Source organism: Symphalangus syndactylus, chromosome 23, assembly GCF_028878055.3.
Source record: "Symphalangus syndactylus isolate Jambi chromosome 23, NHGRI_mSymSyn1-v2.1_pri, whole genome shotgun sequence".
Lineage (NCBI taxonomy): Eukaryota > Metazoa > Chordata > Mammalia > Primates > Hylobatidae > Symphalangus > Symphalangus syndactylus.
Genome location: NC_072445.2, coordinates 16,697,917 through 16,718,304, shown reverse-complemented (window position 1 = coordinate 16,718,304; position 20,388 = coordinate 16,697,917). Strand labels below are relative to the sequence as shown.

Below are 20,388 nucleotides of genomic sequence, written 5' to 3'. Positions count from 1 at the left end.
TCTACTAAAAATATAAAAAATTAGCTGGGCGTGGTGGCACACGCCTACCCAGCTACTCAGGAGGCTGAGGCAGGAAAATCGCTTGAACCCAGGAGGTGGAGGTTGCAGTGAGCCGAGCTCACGCCACTGCACTCCAGCCTGGGCGACAAAGCGAGACTCTGTCCCCCCCAAAAAAAAATTTATACTTGAGGCTTGACGTAGTGGCTAATGCCTGTAATCCCAGCACTTTGGACTTTGGGGAGGTTAAGGGGGGAGGTGAGCCGGGCGTTGTGGCTCACACCTGTAATCCCAGCACTTTGGGAGGCCGAGGTGGGCGGATCACGAGATCAGGAGATCAAGACTATGGTGAAACCCCGTCTCTACTAAAAATACAAAAAAAATTAGCTGGGCACAGTGGCGGCTGCCTGTAGTCCCAGCTACTCGGGAGGCTGAGGCAGGAGAACGGCGTGAACCCGGGAGGCGAAGCTTGCAGTGAGCCGAGATTGTGCCACTGCACTCCAGCCTGGGCGACAGAGCGAGACTCCGTCTCAAAAAAAAAAAAAAAGGTGGAAGGTGAAGGATTGGTTGAACTCAGGAGTTCGAGACCAGCTTGGGCAACATAGCAAGATCTCTCTCTCTACAAAAAAATTCTTCCAGTGGTTACAGACTTTAGATGTAATAGTGAGAAGGCCTCTGCCACCCCTCCCTCTTGGTGGTATATATGATTGTGGTTTTGATTTTAAAAATACACTGCATTGGCTGGGCATGGTGGCTCAGGCCTGTAATCCCAGCACTTTGGGAGGCCAAGGCGGGTGTATCACAAAGTCAGGAGTTCGAGATCAGTCTGGCCAATATGGTGAAACCCTGTCTCTACTAAAAATACAAAAAAATATATATAAATAATTAGCTGGGCGTGGTGGCGGGGTGCCTGTAGTCCCAGCTACTCGGGAGGCTGAGGCAGGAGAATCGCTTGAATCTGGGAGGTGGAGGTCACATTGAGCCGAGATAGCACCACTGCACTCCAGCCTGGGTGACAGGGCAAGACTCCATCTCAAAAACAAAAAACAAAACATACTGCATCCTGTAGGGTAGCACCCTATCCTGCCAGAGGTAGCGTCCCAGCTATGCTCTAATAGAGGCCAATCCACCATTCTATCCAGCCAGCTGCTTCTGGTCCACGGAGTACATCGTAAGACCAGTGAATTCCTTGAGTGTGAGCTCATTTGTATATTTGCTTGGCTGTAACATGTATTGCCCTGGTTGGAGGCTATATTATGTTGAATGCCATGCTGATGGATATGGCATTCAGTAAGTCCATGAGTGGTGGTGCTGATGGAAGCACTGTAGGTAGAGAAAGCAAATTCATACATGAAATATGTGCCTATCCTCATGAAGATAAAATACAGCCCCTTCGTGATGGGAGGACCCAGTCAAACCAATCTACAATGAGGTGAGAATGATGCCCAATCAGGGACTCAGCACTGTGCTGTGCGGAGGTCGACGCTCAGCACTGGCCACAGCCAGATCAGCCTCAGAGAGGAGAAGACTCTGTTACTGAGCCCAGGCATAGCTTCCATCCCTGCCACCATGGCTACTTTTTATCTTTGCACAAGCCCTGGAGGCAGCTGGGAAAGCAGCTGACCATCAACCACAGGACTGTCATCTTGTCCACCTGGTGATCATCTAGTCCCTTTGCCTTATTGTGGGCTATTATATCCACCTTGCCTTTGTTAAGTAAGCATCACCATTTGGCCTTTGTACCACCAAGATGCTATTATTCTCATTGAGATCGGGGAATCCAGTTCCACTGATCCATCCAGCACACCCCACTAGCTCTCTAGTCAAGAGAGGACAATCATCAGAGCAAGTCAAGGATGCTGGTGGCCCTCACCAATGCATTTCTTAATGCTTTCACAAAGGGAGTGTTTTCCAGACCCTCCTAAAATATGTGGCTAGCAGTGGCTAAGAAGGTGCACATCATAGATCCAGTCCAGCATTCCCATCTCCCGGGGACTTCTGATTCCTTCTTCTACAGTATGCCAGGGAAGTTCTGGCATTTCATGCTTATTAACTGTTGGCTACTACTTAATCCAGACTTTAATTAGCCAATCTAGCTGACTATTAATTCTCCTCCCAGGTGCTCAGGCCAACACAGTAAATCCCAAATCCTGGATAAGCATCCACGGCAACGAGTTTGGCCAAACCAAGGCTTCCATCCCCCTACCTTGGTCTAGCTCCCTCAGCACGCACTCCCACACATGCTCCTGCAGCTTCTGCCAAGACAAGCTCGCCAGGCCTGTAACTCAGCCCGGCGTTCTCCTCTCAGTGTGACCTTGTGCTTCTCCATGGGCTGTGCTGGGACCTAACTCATGAAGGGCCTGGGGCCAAAGAGGGATGGGGGCAGGTAGGGTTCTGAGGCTGATGTTTTGGGAGAACGGAGTAGTACTAGAGGGTCTTATCTCCACAGACATGAGAATTTCAAAGGAATTTGGGGTTTCAAAGTTCTCAGTCTTATTCATGTCTGCCTAAATGTCTCCATTTCATCTCAGGCTTCCAGCCCATTCCCAGTAATGCTCTTACTTTAGCATAAGAGACTTGGAGGGCTAAGCATTTACTTACACTGAATCTTGGCAACCTTTACAATGACATCCTGATCCCGTCCTTAGTCACATGTGCCTGTGCCTGGAGGAGATGAGGGACTCCTTCAAGTTGCCATCAAGGGATTCTGTTTTTTTTGTTTTTGTTTTTGTCTTTTTTTTTGACAGGATTTCTCTCTGTCACCCAGGCTGGAGTGCAGTGGCGCCATCTTGGCTCACCTCAACCTCTGCCTTCCAGGTTCAAGTGATTCTCCTGCCTCAGCCTCCCGAGTAGCTAGGATTAGAGGTGCCCGCCACCACGTCCGGCTAATTTTGTGTTTTTAGTAGAGACAGAGTTTCACCATGTTGGCCAGGCTAGTCTCAAACTCCTGACCTCAGATGATCTGCCTGCTTCAGCCTCCCAAAATGCTGGAATTACAGGCATGAGCCACCGCGCCGCCTAATTTCTGTATTTTTAGTTGAGATGGGGTTTTACCATGTTGGCCAGTCTGGTCTCGAACTCCTGACTTCATGTTATCTGCCTGCCTCGGCCTCCCAAAGTGCTAGGATTACAGGCATGAGCCACCACACCTGGCCGTGTCTGTCTGTCTATCTATCTATTTATCTCTATCTATCATCTATCTATCTATATCTGTTGAGACAGGGTCTCACTCCCGTTGTTCAGGCTGGAGTGCAGTGGCACGATCTCGGCACACTGCAGCCTTGACCTTCCAGGCTAAATTAATCCTCCCACCTCAGCCTCTCACGTAGCTGAGACTACAGATGTGCACCACCGTGCCTAGCTAGTTTTTTGTATTTTTAGTAGAGATGGGGTTTTGCTATGTTGCCCAGGCTGGCCTCAAACTCCTGGTCTCAAGTGATCTGCCTACCTTGACCTTCCAAAGTTCTGGGATTACAGGCATGAGCCACTGCACCTGGCCGAGAAATATCTAAATAACCGATGAAAGATGTCTGATGAATTATAAATGAGCTTAGGGGTGTTTGGAACCTCCCTCTAGACTTAGAGGTTGATTCCTGGTCTTGCTACCCCCTGCTGAAATAACCTCTTGGCCTCCGGTGTCCTGGCTGAGTCAAGCAGAGGCTCCAGATTTACCTGGATGGGAAATACCATTGCCTCTGTCTGTTTATTCAATTTTCCTTATTTTCTCTCCCTGCCTTCTGCATGCACATCTATGGCAGTGCATGAGCTTAGATGGCTGCCCACAGGGCAGGGGCCTCTGAGCCCCATCAAGGGGAGGCAGCCTGGTTTAATGGAACAGCACTGGGTTAGGAGTCAGGAGGCCTAGGTTCCAAACCCAGCTGTTACTTCCTTTCGTGGACTTGGTTAACTATCTAAGGGGGTTTGGACTCAGTGTTGTTTGAAGTCCTTCTTGTCAATCCCTAATTCCTAACTTGTCCTGATCATTTTATGGGGTTGTGCTGTGGACAAAATGAAAGAATGTGAGAGGAGTTAAGAATGACACTGAGATGATCCCCCACTTCCCAACCACATGCACATCATTCTCCCTAATTCCGAGGACGTTTGATTTTTACTGTGGCTGGGAGAACACCCAAGGCTGTTTTGACATCATAGGCATGCTTTCATCTTGCACTTGGCTGGCAGGAAAGGAGGCAATGGTATAGCAAGAAACCAGAGCCTCCCAGCAAGGATCCTGGGAGTGGAACCAGGGCCAAGGACATCTGGGAAAGAAAGCGAACCTGGTGAGTTAGGAAGAAATCCTTAGGGCAAGAACTGAAGGAGTTTGCCCAGGGAACTGACCTAGGCCACAGACAGGATAAGTTCTTCCATCATATAGTATTCTGTTAAATACCAACTGGCGTACTGCAGTTCAATTCTGGCATTCAACCATCCAGAGCCAGTGCAGACCCCACAAGTTAAAATGCACAATCCCCAAGAAAACTGCCTTTACTTCAGAGGTCAGCTGCGAGGTCAGCTGCAAGGTCAGAGGGATTCTCAGGTCACCCACACTTCTGACTGACTGGCTACAAATTTGGGGGTTTCTCATGATCCCCCTCAGATTCAATAAGTCACTATGACAACTCACAGAACTCAGGAAAGTGCTATTCTTATGATTACAGTTTTATTATGGAGGATACAAATCAGCACAACCAGCCAGAGAGACACGCAGGGCAAGTGTGAGAGGGTTCTGAATGCAGAGCTACCATGCCCTCTCCCTGTGGAATCAGGCAGGTTATATCGCCCTCTGCCCTCTGACACTCCATATGTTCATCAACCAGGGCACTCCAGAGTTTTGTATCCAGAAGTTTTTTTGTTGTTGCTTGTATTTTTTTTTTGAGACAGAATCTCGCTCTTTTGGCCAGGCCGGAGTGCAGTGGCGCTATCTCGGCTCACTGCAAGCTCCGCCTCCCGGGTTCACGCCATTCTCCTGCCTCAGCCTCCTGAGTAGCTGGGACTACAGGCGCCTGCCACTGCGCCCGGCTAATTTTTTGTATTTTTTTAGTAGAGACGGGGTTTCACCGTGTTAGCCAGGATGGTCTCGATCTCCTGACCTCGTGATCCGCCCGCCTTGGACTCCCAAAGTGCTGGGATTACAGGCGTAAGCCACCATGCCCGGCCGCTTTTATTTTTTTATTTTTTATTTTTTTGAGACAGAGTCTTGCTCTGTCACCCAGGCTAGAGTGGCGTGATCTTGGCTCACTGCAACCTCCACCTCCTGGGTTCAAGTGATTCTCCTGCCTCAGCCTCCCAAGTAGCTGGGATTACAGGTGTGTGCCACCACACCCAGCTAATTTTTGTATTTTTAGTAGAGACAGGGTTTCACATTGGCCAGGATGGTCTCAATCTCTTGACCTCGTGATCTGCCTGCTTCGGCCTCCCAAAGTGCTGGGATGACAGGCATGAGCCACCATGCCCAGCCTGTTTGTTTGTTTTTGAGACAGGGTCTGGCTATGTTGTCCAGGCTGGAGCACAGTGGCATGATACGGCTCACTATAGCTTTTATCTCTCAGGCTCAAGTGATCCTCCCACCTCAGCCTCCCATGTAGCTGGGACTACGGGTGCATGTCACCACACACGGCTAATTTTATTCTTTTTTGTAGAAACGGGATCTCGCTCTCTTGTTCAGGTTGGAGACTCAAGCTCCTGGGCTCAAGCAATCCTCCTGCCTTGGCCTCCCAAAGTGCTGGGAGTACAGGCGTGAGGTACCACTCCCAGCCTGTATCTAGAGTTTTTTTTTTTAATCACAGTTCCATTACATAGGCATAGTTGATTAAATCACTGGCTGGAGATTCAGTTCCATTTCCCCTCCCTGAACCTCAAGTGGATTGAATTCCCAATCTCTAATCACAGAGTTGGTCTTTCTGATATGGTCAGCTCCTACCCTGAAACAGCTTAGGGGCCACTATGAGTCACCCAATTAGCATAAACTATTTGGGCCATAAATATCACTCTTAATATTTGAGAAATTCTAAGAATTGAGTTTCCCTCCTGAGCACCAGGGACAAAGTCCAAATTCTTTTTTTTTTTTTTTTGAGATGGAGTTTCACTCTATCACCCAGGCTGGAGTGCAGTGGTGCGATCTCCACTCACTGCAAGCTCTGCTCCCGGGTTCATGCCGTTCTCCTGCCTCAGCCTGCCGAGTAGCTGGGACTACAGGCGCCCGCCACCACGCCCGGGGGTTTCACTGTGTTAGCCAGGATGGTCTCGATCTCCTGATCTCAGGTCATCCACCCGCCTCGGCCTCCCAAAGTGCTGGGATTACAGGCGTGAGCCACCGTGCCCGGCCAATTTTTGTGTTTTTAGTGGAGATGGAGTTTCTCCATGTTGGTCAGCCTGGTCTCGAACTCCTGATCTCAGGTGATCTGCCCGCCTTAGCCTCCCAAAGTGCTAGGATTACAGGCATGAGCCACCATTCCTGGCCTAGGCCAAACTTGTAGGGAAAAGAGAGAGAGATCAGACTATTACTGTGTCTACATAGAAAAGGAAGAAATAAGAAACTCCATTTTGATTTGTACCCTGAACAATTGTTTTGCCTTGAGATGCTGTTAACCTGTAACTTTAGTCCCAACCTTGTGCTCACAGAAACATGTGTTGTATGGAATCAAGGTTTAAGGGATCTAGGGCTGTGCAGGATATGCCTTGTTAACAATATGTTTGCAGGCAGTATGCTTGGTAAAAGTCATTGCCAGTCTCCATTCTCGATTAACCAGGGGCACAATGCGCTGCGGGAAGCCACAGGGACCTCTTCCCAGGAAAGCCGGGTATTGTCCAAGGTTTCTCCCCACTGAGACAGACTGAGATATGGCCTCGTGGGACAGGAAAGACCTGACCGTCCCCCAGCCTAACACCCATGAAGGATTTGTGCTGGGGAGGATTAGTAAAAGAGGAAGGCCTCTTGTGGTTGAGATAAGAGGAAGGCCTCTGTCTCCTGCATGCCCCTGGGAACGGAACGTCTCGGTATAAAACCCAACTGTACATTCGTTCTATTCTGAGATAGGAGAAAACTGCCCTGTGGCTGGAGGTGAGATATGCTGGTGGCAATGCTGCTCTGTTATTCTTTACTACACTGAGATGTTTGGGTGGAGAGAAGCATAAATCTGGCCTATGTGCACATCCAGGCGTAGTACCTTCCCTTGAACTTATTTGTGACACAGATTCCTTTGCTCAAGTGTTTTCTTGCTGACCTTCTCCCCACTATCACCCTGTTCTCTTGCCGCATTTCCCTTGCTGAGATAGTGAAAATAATAATCAGTAAATACTGAGGGAACTCAGAGACGGGGGCCGGTGCAGGTCCTCCGTATGCTGTCCCCGGTCTCCTGGGCTCCACTGTTCTTTCTCTATACTTTGTGTCTTATTTCTTTTTTTAGTCTCTCGTCCCACCTGACGAGAAATACCCACAAGTGTGGAGGGGCAGGCCACCCTTTCATCTGCTGCCCAACGTGAGTGCCTTTCTCTAAGGTGAAGGTATGCTAAGAACGTGAGCATTGAGGACAGTCAACAAGAGATTCCTGAGTACGTCCACGGTCAGCCTTGCGGTAAGCTTGTGCGCTCGGAAGAACCCAGGGTAATAATGGGACAAACTGAAAGTAAATATGCCTCTTATCTCAGCTTCATTAAAATTATTTTAAGAAGAGGGGGAGTTAGAGCTTCTACAGAAAATCTAATTACGCTATTTCAAACAATAGAACAATTTTGCCCCTGGTTTCCAGAACAGGGAACTTTAGATCTAAAAGATTGGGAAAAAAATTGGCAAAGAATTAAAACAAGGAAATAGGGAAGATAAAAATCATCCCACTTACAGTATGGAATGATCGGGCCATTATTAAAGCAACTTTAGAACTGTTTCAAACAGAAGAAGATAGCATTTCAGTTTCTGCTGCCCCTGAAAGCTGTGTAATAGACTGTGAAGAAGAGCCAGAGACAGTTCAGGAAAGGAACGGAAAGTTCACATTGTAAATATGTAGCAGAGTCTGTAATGGCTTGGTCAACGCAAAATGTTGACTACAATCAATTAAAGGAGGCAATATATCATGAATAATCACAATTGGGGGAAGGAGGTCTAGAATTATTGGGGCTATCAGAGCCTAAACCACGGTGGCCATCAACTCCTCCCGCGGTTCAGATACCTGTAACATTACAACCTCAAAGGCAGGTTAGACAAGTACAAACCCCAAGAGAATATCAAGTAGCAAAGGATAGAGTCTCTATCCCGGCAATGCCAATTCAGATGCAGTATCCACAATATCAGCTGGTAGAAAATAAGACCCAACTGCCAGTAATTTATCAGTACTGGCCGCCAGCCTACCTTCAGTATCGGCCGCCTCCAGAGATTCAATACGGACCTCAAGCGGTGTGTCCTGTGCCAAATAGCACGGCACCATACTAGCAACCCACAGCGGTGGTGGTTAATCCTACAGCACCACCTAGTGGAAAAAGGTAGTACACTGCATGAAATCATTGATAAAGCCAGAAAACAGGGATGGGAGTTGCCGGTAATTTTACAACAGATACCGGCCGGGAAAGGGACTCTAGCAGGAGCGTCTGTCCAAACTGAGGCTAGATATGAATCTTTCACCATGAAAATGTTAAAAGATATGAAGGAAGGAGTTAAACAATATGGACCCAACTCCCCTTATGTGAGAACATTGTTAGATTCCATTGTTCATGGAAATAGACTTATTCCTTATGACTGGGAAATTTTGGCTGAATCTTCCCTTTCACCCTCTCAGTTTCTACAGTTTAAAGCCTGGTGGATTGATGGAGTACAAGAACAGGTACGAAAAAATCAGGCTACTAATCCCACTGTTAATATAGATGCAGACCAATTGCTAGGAACAGGTCCAAATTGGAGCACCATTAACCAACAATCAGTAATGCAGAATGAGGCTATTGAACAATTAAGGGCTATTTGCCTCAGGGCTTGGGAAAAAATTCAGGACCCAGGAACCACCTGCCCTTCTTTTAATTCAATTAAACAAGGCTCTAAAGAGCCATATCCAGACTTTGTGGCAAGGTTGCAAGATGCCGCTCAAAAATCTATTACAGATGATAACACCCGAAAAGTTATTGTAGAATTAATGACCTATCAAAATGCAAATCCAGAATGTCAATCGGCCACAAAGCCATTAAAAAGAAAAGTTCCAGCAGGAGTTGATGTAATTACAGAATAAGTGAAGGCTTGTGATGGGATTGGAGGAGCTATGCATAAAGGCAATGCTAATGGTTCAAGCAATGACGGGAGTCGCTTTAGGAGGACAAGTTAGAACATTTGGGAAAAAATGTTATAATTGTGGTCAAATCGGTCATCTGAAAAGGAGTTGCCCAGTCTTAAGTAAACAGAATATAATAAATCAAGCTGGCGGGGCGCGGTGGCTCACACCTGTAATCCTAGCACTTTGGGAGGCCGAGGTGGGTGGATCACAAGGTCAGGAGATCGAGACTATCCTGGCTAACATGGTGAAACCCCATCTCTACTAAAAATACAAAAAATTAGCTGGGCGTGGTGGCGGGCGACTATAGTCCCAGCTACTCGGGAGGCTGAGGCACGAGAATGGCGTGAACCCGGGAGGCGGAGCTTGCGGTGAGCCGAGATCGCGCCACTGCACTCCAGCCTGGGCGACAGAGCCAGACTCCGTCTCAAAAAAAATATATATATATATATAAATATAAATAAATAAATAAAGCTATTACGGCAAAAAATAATTTTTTTTGTGGAAAAGGAAAACACTGGGCTAATCAATGTCATTCTAAATTTGATAAAGATGGACAACCATTGTCGGGGAAATGGGAAGAGGGGCCAGCCTCAGGCCCCGCAACAAATTGGGGCATTCCGATTCAGGGGTTTGTTCCTCAGGGTTTTCAGGGACAACAACCCCCGCAGGAAATACCACCACCACTTCAGGGAGTCAGCCAATTACAACAATACAACAGCTGTCCCCCGCCACAGCAGGCAGCGCAGCAGTAGATTTGTCTTCTACTCAAATGATTTTTTTACTCCCTGGAGAGCCCCTGCAAACGATTCCTACAGGGGTACATGGCCCGCTGCCAGAAGGGACGGTAGGCCTTATTTTAGGGAGATCAAGTCTAAATTTGAAGGGAGTCCAAATTTATACTGGTGTAATTGATTCAGATTATAAAGGGGAAATTCAGTTAGTGATCAGCTCCACTGTTCCCTGGAGTGCCAATCCAGGTGATAGAATTGCACAATTACTGCTTTTGCCTTATATTAAAATTGGGAAAATCAAAACAGAAAGAACAGGAGGGTTTGGAAGTACCAACCCTGCCAGAAAAGCCGCTTATTGGGCTAGTCAGGTCTCAGAGGATAGACCCGTGTGTGCAGTCACTATTCAGGGAAAGCAGTTTGAAGGATTAGTGGATACCGGGGCTGATGGTGCTATCATCGCCTTAAATCAATGGCCCAAAAATTGGCCTAAACAAAAGCCTGTTACAGGACTTGGCGTAGATACCGCCTCAGAAGTGTATCAAAGTGCCATGATTTTACATTGTCTAGGACCTGATGATCAAGAAAGTACAGTTCAGCCTATGATCACTTCTATTCCAATTAATTTATGGGGCCTAGACTTGTTACAACAATGGCATGCAGCGATTACTATCCCAGCCTCCCAATACAGCCCCACGAGTCAAAAAATCATGACTAAAATGGGATATCTCCCTGAAAAGGGACTAGGAAAGAATGAAGACAGCATTAAAGTCCCAATTGAGGCTGAAAAAAATCAAAAAAGAAAAGGAATAGGGTATCCTTTTTAAGAGCGGTCACTGTAGAGCCTCCAAAACCCATTCCATTAACTTGGAAAACAAAAAAAACCTGTATGGGTAAATCAGTGGCTGCTACCAAAACAAAAGCTGGAGGCTTTACACTTATTAGCAAAAGAACACTTAGAAAAGGGACATACTGAGCCTTCATTTTCGCCTTGGAATTCTCCTGTGTTTGTAATTCAGAAAAAATCCGGCAGATGGCGCATGCTGACTGACTTAAGAGCCGTTAATGCTGTAATTCAACCCATGGGGGCTCTCCAACCTGGGTTGCTCTCTCCAGCCGTAATCCCAAAAGATTGGCCTTCAATTATAACTGATCTGAAGGATTGCTTTTTTACCATTCCTCTGGCAAAACAGGATTTTGAAAAATTTGTTTTTACTGTACCAGCCATAAATAATAAAGAACCAGCCACCAGGTTTCAGTGGAAAGTGTTGCCTCAGGGAATACTTAATGGTCCAACTATTTGCCAGACTTTTGTAGCTCAAGCTCTTCAGGCAGAGACAGTTTTCAGACTCTTATATCATTCATTATGTTGATGATATTTTGTGTGCTACAGAAAGGAGAGACAAATTAATTGACTGTTACACATTTCTGCAGACAAGAGTTTGCAAATGCAGGACAACAGCATCTGATAAGATTCAAACCTCTACTCCTTTCCATTACTTAGAAATGCAGGTAGAGGAAAGGAAAATCAAACCACAAAAAATAGAAATGAGAAAAGACCGGCCAGGCGCGGTGGCTCACGCTTGTAATCCCAGCACTTTGGGAGGCCGAGGCGGGTGGATCACGAGGTCAGGAGATCGAGACCACGGTGAAATCCCGTCTCTACTAAAAATACAAAAAAAATTAGCCGGGCGTGGTGGCAGGCGCCTGTAGTCCCAGCTACTCGGAGAGGCTGAGGCAGGAGAATGGCGTGAACCCGGGAGGCGGAGCTTGCAGTGAGCTGAGATTGTGCCACTGCACTCCAGCCTGGGCAACAGAGCGAGACTCCGTCTCAAAAAAAAAAAAAAAAAGGGCCGGGCGCGGTGGCTCACGCCTGTAATCCCAGCACTCTGGGAGGCCGAGGCGGGCGGATCACGAGGTCAGGAGATCGAGACCATCCTGGCTAACACGGTGAAACCCCGTCTCTACTAAAAATACAAAAAATTAGCCGGGCGAGGTGGCAGGCGCCTGTAGTCCCAGCTACAAGGGAGGCTGAGGCAGGAGAATGGCGTGAACCCCGGGGGGCGGAGCCTGCAGTGAGCCGAGATCGCGCCACTGCACTCCAGCCTGGGTGAAAGAGCGAGACTCCGTCTCAAAAAAAAAAAAAAAAAAAAAAGACACATTAAAAACATTAAATGACTTTCAAAAATTGCTAGGAGATATTAATTGGATTCAGCCAACTCTAGGCATCTCTACTTATGCCATGTTAAATTTGTTCTCTATCTTAAGAGGGGATCCAGAATTGAATAGTAAAAGAACATTAACTCCAGAGGCAACTAAAGAAATTGAATTAGTTGAAGAAAAATTTCGGTCAGCACAAGTAAACAGAATAGATCACTTAGCCCGACTCCAACTTTTGATTTTTGCTACTGCACATTCTCCAACAGGCATTATTGTTCAAAATACAGATCTTGTGGAGTGGTTCTTCCTTCCTCATAGTACGATTAAGACTTTTACATTGAACTTGGATCAAATGGCTACATTAATTGGTCAGGCAAGATTATGAATAATAAAATTGTGTGGAAGTGACCCAGATAAAATCATTGTTCCTTTAAATAAGGAACAGGTTAGACAAGCCTTTATCAATTCTGGTGCATGGCAGATTGGTCTTGCTGATTTTATGGGAATTATTGACAATCATTACCCCAAAACAAAAATCTTCCAGTTTTTAAAATTGACTACTTGGATTTTTCCTAAAATTACCAGACATAAACCTTTAGAAAATGCTCTGAGGGTGTTTACTGATGGTTCCAGCAATGGAAAAGTGGCTTACACCAGGCCAAAAGAACAATTCATTGAAACTCAGTATCACTGGGCTCAAAGAGCAGAGTTGGTTGCTGTCATTACAGTGTTACAAGATTTTAATCAGCCTATTAACATTGTATCGATTCTGCATATGTAGTACAGGCTACAAAGGATGTTGAGACAGCCCTAATCAAATATAGTATAGATGATCAGTTAAACCAGCTGTTTGTTACAACAAACCATAAGAAAAAGAAATTTCCCATTTTATATTACTCATATTCGAGCACATGCTAATTTACCAGGGCCTTTAACTAAAGCAAATGAACAAGTTGACTTGCTAGTATCATCTGCATTCATGGAAGCACAAGAATTTCATGCCTTGACTCATGTAAATGCAACAGGACTAAAAAATAAATTTGACATCACATGGAAACAGGCAAAAAATATTGTACAACATTACACCCAGTGTCAGATTCTACGCCTGCCCACTCAAGAGGCAGGAGTTAATCCCAGAGGTCTATGTCCTAATGCATTATGGCAAATGGAAGTCACACATGTACCTTCATTTGGAAAATTGTCATTTGTCCTTGTGACAGTTGATACTTATTCACATTTTGTATGGGCAACCTGCCAGACAGGAGAAAATACTTCCCACGTTAAAAGACATTTATTATCTTGTTTTGCTGTCATGGGAGTTCCAGAAAAAATTAAAACGGATAATGGGCCTGGATACTGTAGTAAAACATTTCAAAAATTCTTAAATCAGTGGAAAATTACACATACAACAGAATCCCTTGTAATTCCCAAGGACAGGCCATAATTGAAAAAACCAATAGAACACTCAAAGCTCAATAGAGTAAACAAAAAAAGGAAAAAGTAAGGAGTATAATACTCCCCAGATGCAACTTAATCTAGAACTCTATACTTTAAATTTTTTAAACATTTATAGAAATCAGACCACTACTTCTGCAGAATAACATTGTACTGGTAAAAAGAACAGCCCACATGAAGGAAAACTGATTTGGTGGAAAGACAACAAAAATAAGACATGGGAAATAGGGAAGGTGATAACATGGGAGAGAGGCTTTGCTTGTGTTTCACCAGGAGAAAATCAGCTTCCTATTTGGATACCCACTAGACATTTAAAGTTCTACAGTGAACCCATTTGAGATGCAAAGAAAAGCGCTTCCGCGGAGACAAAAAACCCTCAATTGAGCATCATCGAGTCGCCAGGTAAACAAAATGGTGATATCAGAAGAACAGATGAAGTTGCCATCCACCAAGGAAGCGGAGCCACCAACTTGGGCCCAATGAAAGAAGCTGACACAGTTAGCTAAAAAAGCCTAAAGAACACAAGGGTAACGTGAACTCCAGAGAATATGCTGCTTACAGCTTTGATCATTGTATCAATGGTAGCAAGTCTGCACATGTCTGCAGGAGCAGCTGCAACTAATTATACTTACTGTGCCTATGTGCCTTTCCCTCCCTTAATTTGGGCAGTCACATGGATGGATAATCCTATTGAAGTATATGTTAATAATAGTGCATGGGTACCAGGCCCCACAGATGATCGTTGCCCTGCCCAACCTAAAGGAGAAGGAATGATGATAAATGTTTCCACTGGGTATCATTATCCTCCTACTTGCCTAGGGAAGGCACCAGGATGTTTAATGCCTACAACCCAAAATTGGTTGGTAGAAGTACCTACTGTCAGTGCCACCAGTAAATTTACTTATCACATGGTAAGTGGAATGTCACTCGGGCCACAGATAAATAATTTAGAGGACGCTTCTTATCAAAGATCATTAAAATCTAGGCCTAAGGGGAAGCCTTGCCCCAAGGAAATTCCCAAAGAATCAAAAAGCCCAGAAGCCTTAGTTTGGGAAGAATGTGTGGCTAATACTGCGGTGGTATTACAAAACAATGAATTTGGAACTATTATAGACTGGGCCCCTCGAGGCCAATTATATTATAATTGTATGGGGCAAACTCACTCATGTTCACAGGCCCCATCCATCTGGCCCATTAATCTGGCCTATGATAGTGATTTAATTTGAAAGGCTGGACCAGGTTTATAGAAGGTTAGAATCACCCTATCCATGGAAATGGGGTGAAAAGGGAATTTCATCACCTTGACCAAAGTTAGTTAGTCCTGTTACTGGTCCTAAACATCCAAAATTATGGAAGCTTACTGTGGCCTCGCACCACATTAGAATTTGGTCTGGAAATCAAGTTATAGAAACAAGAAATTGCAAGCCATATTATACTATCAACCTAAATTCCAATCTGACAATTCCTCTACAAAGTTGTGTAAAACCCCCTTATATGCTAGTTACAGAAAACATAGTTATTAAACCAGATTCCCAAACTATAACCTGTGAAAATTGTATATTGTTTACTTGCATTGATTTGACTTTTAATTGGCAGCACCATATTCTGCTAGTGAGGGCAAGAGAAGGTGTGTGGATCCCTGTGTCCATGGACCGACAGTGGGCGGCTTCGCCATCTTCCATATTTTAACGGAAGTGTTAAAAGGAATTCTACCTAGATCCAAAAGATTCATTTTTACTTTGACTGCAGTGATTATGGGCCTTATTGCAGTCACAGCTACTGCTGCAGCTGCTGGAATTGCTTTACACTCCTCTGTTCAAATTGCAGAACATGTAAATGATTGGCGAAAGAATTCCTCAAAATTGTGGAATTCTCAGACCCAAATAAATCAAAAATTGGCAAACCAAATTAATGATCTTAGACAAACTGTCAATTGGCTGGGAGATAGGCTCAGGAGCTTGGAATATCTTTTTCAGTTGCAGTGCGACTGGAATATGTCAGATTTTTGTATTAATCCCGAGCCTATAATGAGTCTGAGCATCACTGGGACATGGTTAGATGCCATCTACAAGGAAGAGAAGATAATCTTACTTTAGATATTTCAAAATTAAAAGAAGGAAATTTTGAGGCATCAAAAGCCCATTTAAATTTGGGAACTGAAGCAATCGTGAAATCTGCTGATGGCCTCACAAATCTTAACCGTCACTTGGTTAAAAACCATCAGAAGTTTCACTATTGTAAATTTCATATTAATCCTTGTACGCCTGTTCTGTCTGTTGTTAGTCTACAGGTGTATCCAGCAGCTCCAAAGAGACAGCGACCAGCAAGAACAGGCCATAATGACGATGGCAGTTTTGTCAAAAAGGGGGATATGTAGGGAAAAGAAAGAGAGATCAGACTGTTACTGTGTCTACATAGAAAAGGAAGAAATAAGAAACTCCATTTTGATTTGTACCCTGAACAATTGTTTTGCCTTGAGATGCTGTTAACCTGTAACTTTAGTCCCAACCTTGTGCTCACAGAAACATGTGTTGTATGGAATCAAGGTTTAAGGGATCTAGGGCTGTGCAGGATGTGCCTTGTTAACAATATGTTTGCAGGCAGTATGCTTGGTAAAAGTCATTGCCAGTTTCCATTCTCGATTAACCAGGGGCACAATGCGCTGCGGGAAGCCACAAGGACCTCTGCCCAGGAAAGCCGGGTATTGTCCAAGGTTTCTGCCCACTGAGACAGACTGAGATATGGCCTCGTGGGACGGGAAAGACCTGACCGTCCTCCAGCCTAACACCCGTGAAGGGTCTGTGCTGGGGAGGATTAGTAAAAGAGGAAGGCCTCTTGTGGTTGAGATAAGAGGAAGGCCTCTGTCTCCTGCATGCCCCTGGGAATGGAATGTCTCGGTATAAAACCCGATTGTACATTCGTTCTATTCTGAGATAGGAGAAAACTGCCCTGTGGCTGGAGGTGAGATATGCTGGTGGCAATGCTGCTCTGTTATTATTTACTACACTGAGACATTTGGGTGGAGAGAGGCATAAATCTGGCCTACGTGCACATCCAGGCATAGTACCTTCCCTTGAACTTATTTGTGACACAGATTCCTTTGCTCAAGTGTTTTCTTGCTGACCTCCCCACTATCACCCTGTTCTCTGCTGCATTCCCCTTGATGAGATAGTGAAAATAATAATCAGTAAATACTGAGGGAACTCAGAGACTGGGGCCGGTGCAGGTCCTCCGTATGCTGAGTGCCGGTCTCCTAGGCCCACTGTTCTTTCTCTATACTTTGTCTCTGTGTCTTATTTCTTTTCTCAGTCTCTCGTCCCACCTGACGAGAAATACCCGTAGGTATGGAGGGGCAGGCCACCCCTTCAAAATTCTTTATTATACGACATTCAGTATGGTCAGTTTCCTCCAGACTGGCTTCTCAAGCTTTTACCAAGTGCCCCCTACCCCAACTTTTTTTTTTTTGACAGAGTCTCTGTTGCTCAGGCTAGAGTGCAGTGGAACAATCTTGGCTCACTGCAGCCTCGACCTCCTGGGCTCAAGTGATCCTCCAGCCTCAGCCTTCCGAGTAGCTGGAACTACTGGTGTATGCCACCACATCCAGCTAATTTTTGTTTTTGGGGGGGTCTCACTATGTTGCCCAGGTTGGTCTTGAACTCCCGGGTTCAAGTGATCCTCCTGCCTTGGCCTCTCCCAAAGTGCTGGGATTATAGGGGTAAGCCACTGCACCCGGCCTACCCCAACTTTTTATTTTGACAAGTTTCAAACCCTCATGTGGATTCACTAATTCTTAGCAATTTTGCCACATTTGCTTTCTCTCTGTCATCATGACATGTCACCTTTAAATACTTCAGAATGTGTCTGCTATGAACAAGGTAATTCCCACACATAAGCACAATTATCACACTTGATAAATTTAACATTGATATATCGCTGTCATCTAATATATGGATCATATTCAAATTTCCCTAAGGGTAAAATGTCCTTTAGAGCTGATCTCCCCTACACAATCTTGCGTCTAATCCAGGATCACTCATTGTATTTATTTATTTATATTTTATTTTATTTTTGGAGACAGAGTTTCTCTCTGTCTTCCAGTCTGAAGTGCTGGCAATCATAGCTCAGTGCAACCTCCACCTCCCCGGGTTCAAGCGATTCTTTGACCACTGCCTCCAGAATAGCTGGGACTACAGGTGCCCACCACCATGCTTGGCTATTTTTTTTTTTTTTTTTTTGTATTTTTAGTAGAGATGGGGTTTTGCTACATTGCCCAGGCTGGTCTTGAATTCCTGAGTTCAAGCAATCCGCCCACCTCGGCCTCCCAAAGTGCTGGGATTAAAGGCATGAACCACTGTCTCTGGCCTGTATTTATTTTTTATGTCTCCTTTAATCTGGGGTAGTTCTTAGCTTTTTCTTTATCTTTTATAACAATGACATCTGTAAGGTGTCCGGACCAATCATTTTGCAGAATCTCTCTCACTTTGGTCTCTATTTCCTCAAGACTAGGTGGTGAGTGAACATTTTTTGGGCATTTTGGGGAGGACTTCTACAGAAGATATGTTGTATCCTTCCCAGTGCATCACATCAGGAGGCACACGAGGCCAGTTTGTCCTATTAAGTTTTTCTTTTTTTGTGACTGAGTCTCACTCTGTTGCCCAGGCTGGAGTGCAGTGGTGTGATCTCAGCTCACTGCAACCTCCCCGCCTCCTGGGTTCAAGCAATTCTCCTGCCTCAGCCTCCCAAGTAGCTGGGATTACAGGCACGCACCACCATGCCTGGCTAATTTGTTGTATTTTTAGTAGAGATGGGGTTTTGCCATGTTGGCCAGGCTGGTCTCAAACTCCTGATCTCAGGTGACCTGCCCACCTCAGCCTCCCAAAGTGCTGGGATTACAGGTTTGAGCCACCACGTCTGGCCATTAAGCTTTGATTCTTTGATTAAGGTGATGTTCACCAGATAAGTCTAGCTTTTGATACTTTTTTTTTTTTTTGAGACAGAGTTTTGCTTTGTCACCGAGGGTAGAGTGCAGTGGTGCAATCTCAGCTCACTGCAACCTCTGCCTCCCGGGTTCAAGGGATTCCCCTGCCTCAGCCTCCTGAGTAGCTGGGATTATAGGCGCGTGCCACCACACCCGGCTGATTTTTGTATTTTTAGTAGAGATGGGGGTTGCACCATGTTGGTCAGGCTGGTCTCAAACTCCTGACCTCGAGATCCACCTGCCTCTGCCTCCCAAAGTGCTGGGATTACAGGTGTGAGCCACCGTGCCCGGCCACTTTTGATAATTTAAAAACCTGACTTTCAGAGCAGTCAGAGCAGCTGTAGCACATCTGACCTTTTATCTTCTCTGGGACCAGCAAGAATTGAAGGATGGCAGGAAGTGTGAAAAAAGTGGTGAGGCTCTGGCTCGGTGCGGTGGCTCACATCTGTAATCCCTGCACTTTGGAAGGCCGAGGCGGGTGCATCACTTGAGGTCAGGAGTTCGAGACCAGCCTAGCCAACATGGTGAAACCCTGTTTCTACTAAAAATACAAAAATTAGCTGGGCTTGGTGGCCTACACCTGTAATCCCAGCTACTAGGGAGGCTGAGGCACTAGGGACCCTGTGGATCGCTTGAACCCAGGAGGCGGTTGCAGTGCGCTGAGATCGCGCCGCTGCACTCTGGCCTGGGTGACAGAGTGAGACTCTGTCTAAAACAACACAAAACAAAACAATAATAATAACTAAAAGAGTAGCGTGGCTTGGTGGCGGTGTCACTCCTGAGGCCCCTGGGAACAACTCTACGGTTATGCTTTGTCCCGTGCTGCGGAGCCTAGGATGGGGATTATCCCCCGCCATGCGTTGTATCTGAATCCTTGTACGCGCGCCCGTAGGTGTGCATGAAAATGGGCACGTGCGCGGTGCCTATGCATGTATGGGTCTTTTTGCCCGCAGCGGCGCGTCCGCAGGCATGTTCTGTCCTGTGCTAGCCTTCAAGTTTTGGCGCGTCCGTCCCTTTTTCTTCTTCTTTGGCGCGTCCGTTGGGCACTCTGGGTTTGGCTAAATTGTGGACGCTTCTAAAGCGTTTCTGCAGGGAGCTGGTCAGAATTCTCAAGTGCTCCCCCAGTTCTGGGCCGGCTTGGTACGGTCTACAGCCTCTCTTTCCTTTCCCACCTCCCCCATAGTGGTTGCACCCATTCCGCCCGGAAGTGCTCGCTTCCTCGCACTGCACGCCGGTGAGGCTTCGCGACCCGAAATGGAGCGTCCCCGCAGTCCCCGATGCTCGACCCCGGCCCCAGCCTCAGCTTCGGTTACCCTGGCGCAGCTCCTGCAGCTGGTCCAGCAGGGCCGGGAACTCCCGGGCCTGGAGAGACGCCACATCGCGGCGATCCATGGCGAACCCACAGCGTCCCGGCTCCCGCGGAGGCCCAAGCCCTGGGAGGCCGCGGCTTTGGCTGAGTCTCTTTCCCCTCCAACCCTCAGGATAGGAACGGCCCCGGCGGAGCCTGGCTTGGCTGAGGCAGCGACTGCACCTTCTTCATGGCATACAGTGGGCTCCTGAGGTTCCAGGTCCTTTGCGGCGGCGATCGGGAGGACGTGGCTACAGGACCCCGCATGCCATTCCGTTACTCATCTTTTATGCTTTCGTCCTGACCTGTCTCAACTGGACTTGCTCCTGCAATCACCATGGGGGTTTTGTATTTGCATTTCTGGACCATGTTACAGTTAAGAAAAATCCTGTTTCAGCCCTTATATGTAACAAAATATGTAATAAAATGTTTTATGATGTAACTTGGCCCCAGAATGATTTTGAAGATACA

At 46.2% G+C, this 20,388-nt stretch overlaps 1 protein-coding gene across 7 annotated transcripts; it reads left to right on the top strand.

Annotated features, from left to right (window-relative positions):
* The first annotated feature begins 5,638 nt into the window (after positions 1 to 5,638).
* Positions 5,639 to 20,359, top strand: C23H6orf226 (chromosome 23 C6orf226 homolog). Of its 7 annotated transcripts, none has more exons than XR_010119250.1 (3): positions 5,639 to 7,622; positions 8,775 to 8,810; positions 15,875 to 18,239. XR_010119250.1 is itself a non-coding variant. In XM_063633137.1 (2 exons), the coding sequence occupies exon 2, from the start codon at positions 19,824 to 19,826 to the stop codon at positions 20,127 to 20,129; it is 306 nt and encodes a 101-aa protein (XP_063489207.1). In that variant the 5' UTR covers positions 7,019 to 7,571; positions 19,753 to 19,823; the 3' UTR covers positions 20,130 to 20,359. The 7 variants fall into 7 exon arrangements, 1 of the variants encoding a protein (XP_063489207.1); XR_008654195.2 differs by having other exon boundaries at positions 13,865 to 18,239; XR_008654194.2 differs by having other exon boundaries at positions 7,004 to 7,571.
* The last annotated feature ends 29 nt before the right edge of the window (positions 20,360 to 20,388 follow it).

Excerpts from the sequence above, each read along its gene's own strand:
- C23H6orf226 (XM_063633137.1), top strand. The coding sequence starts at position 19,824 with ATGGAGCGTCCCCGCAGTCCCCGATGCTCGACCCCGGCCCCAGCCTCA.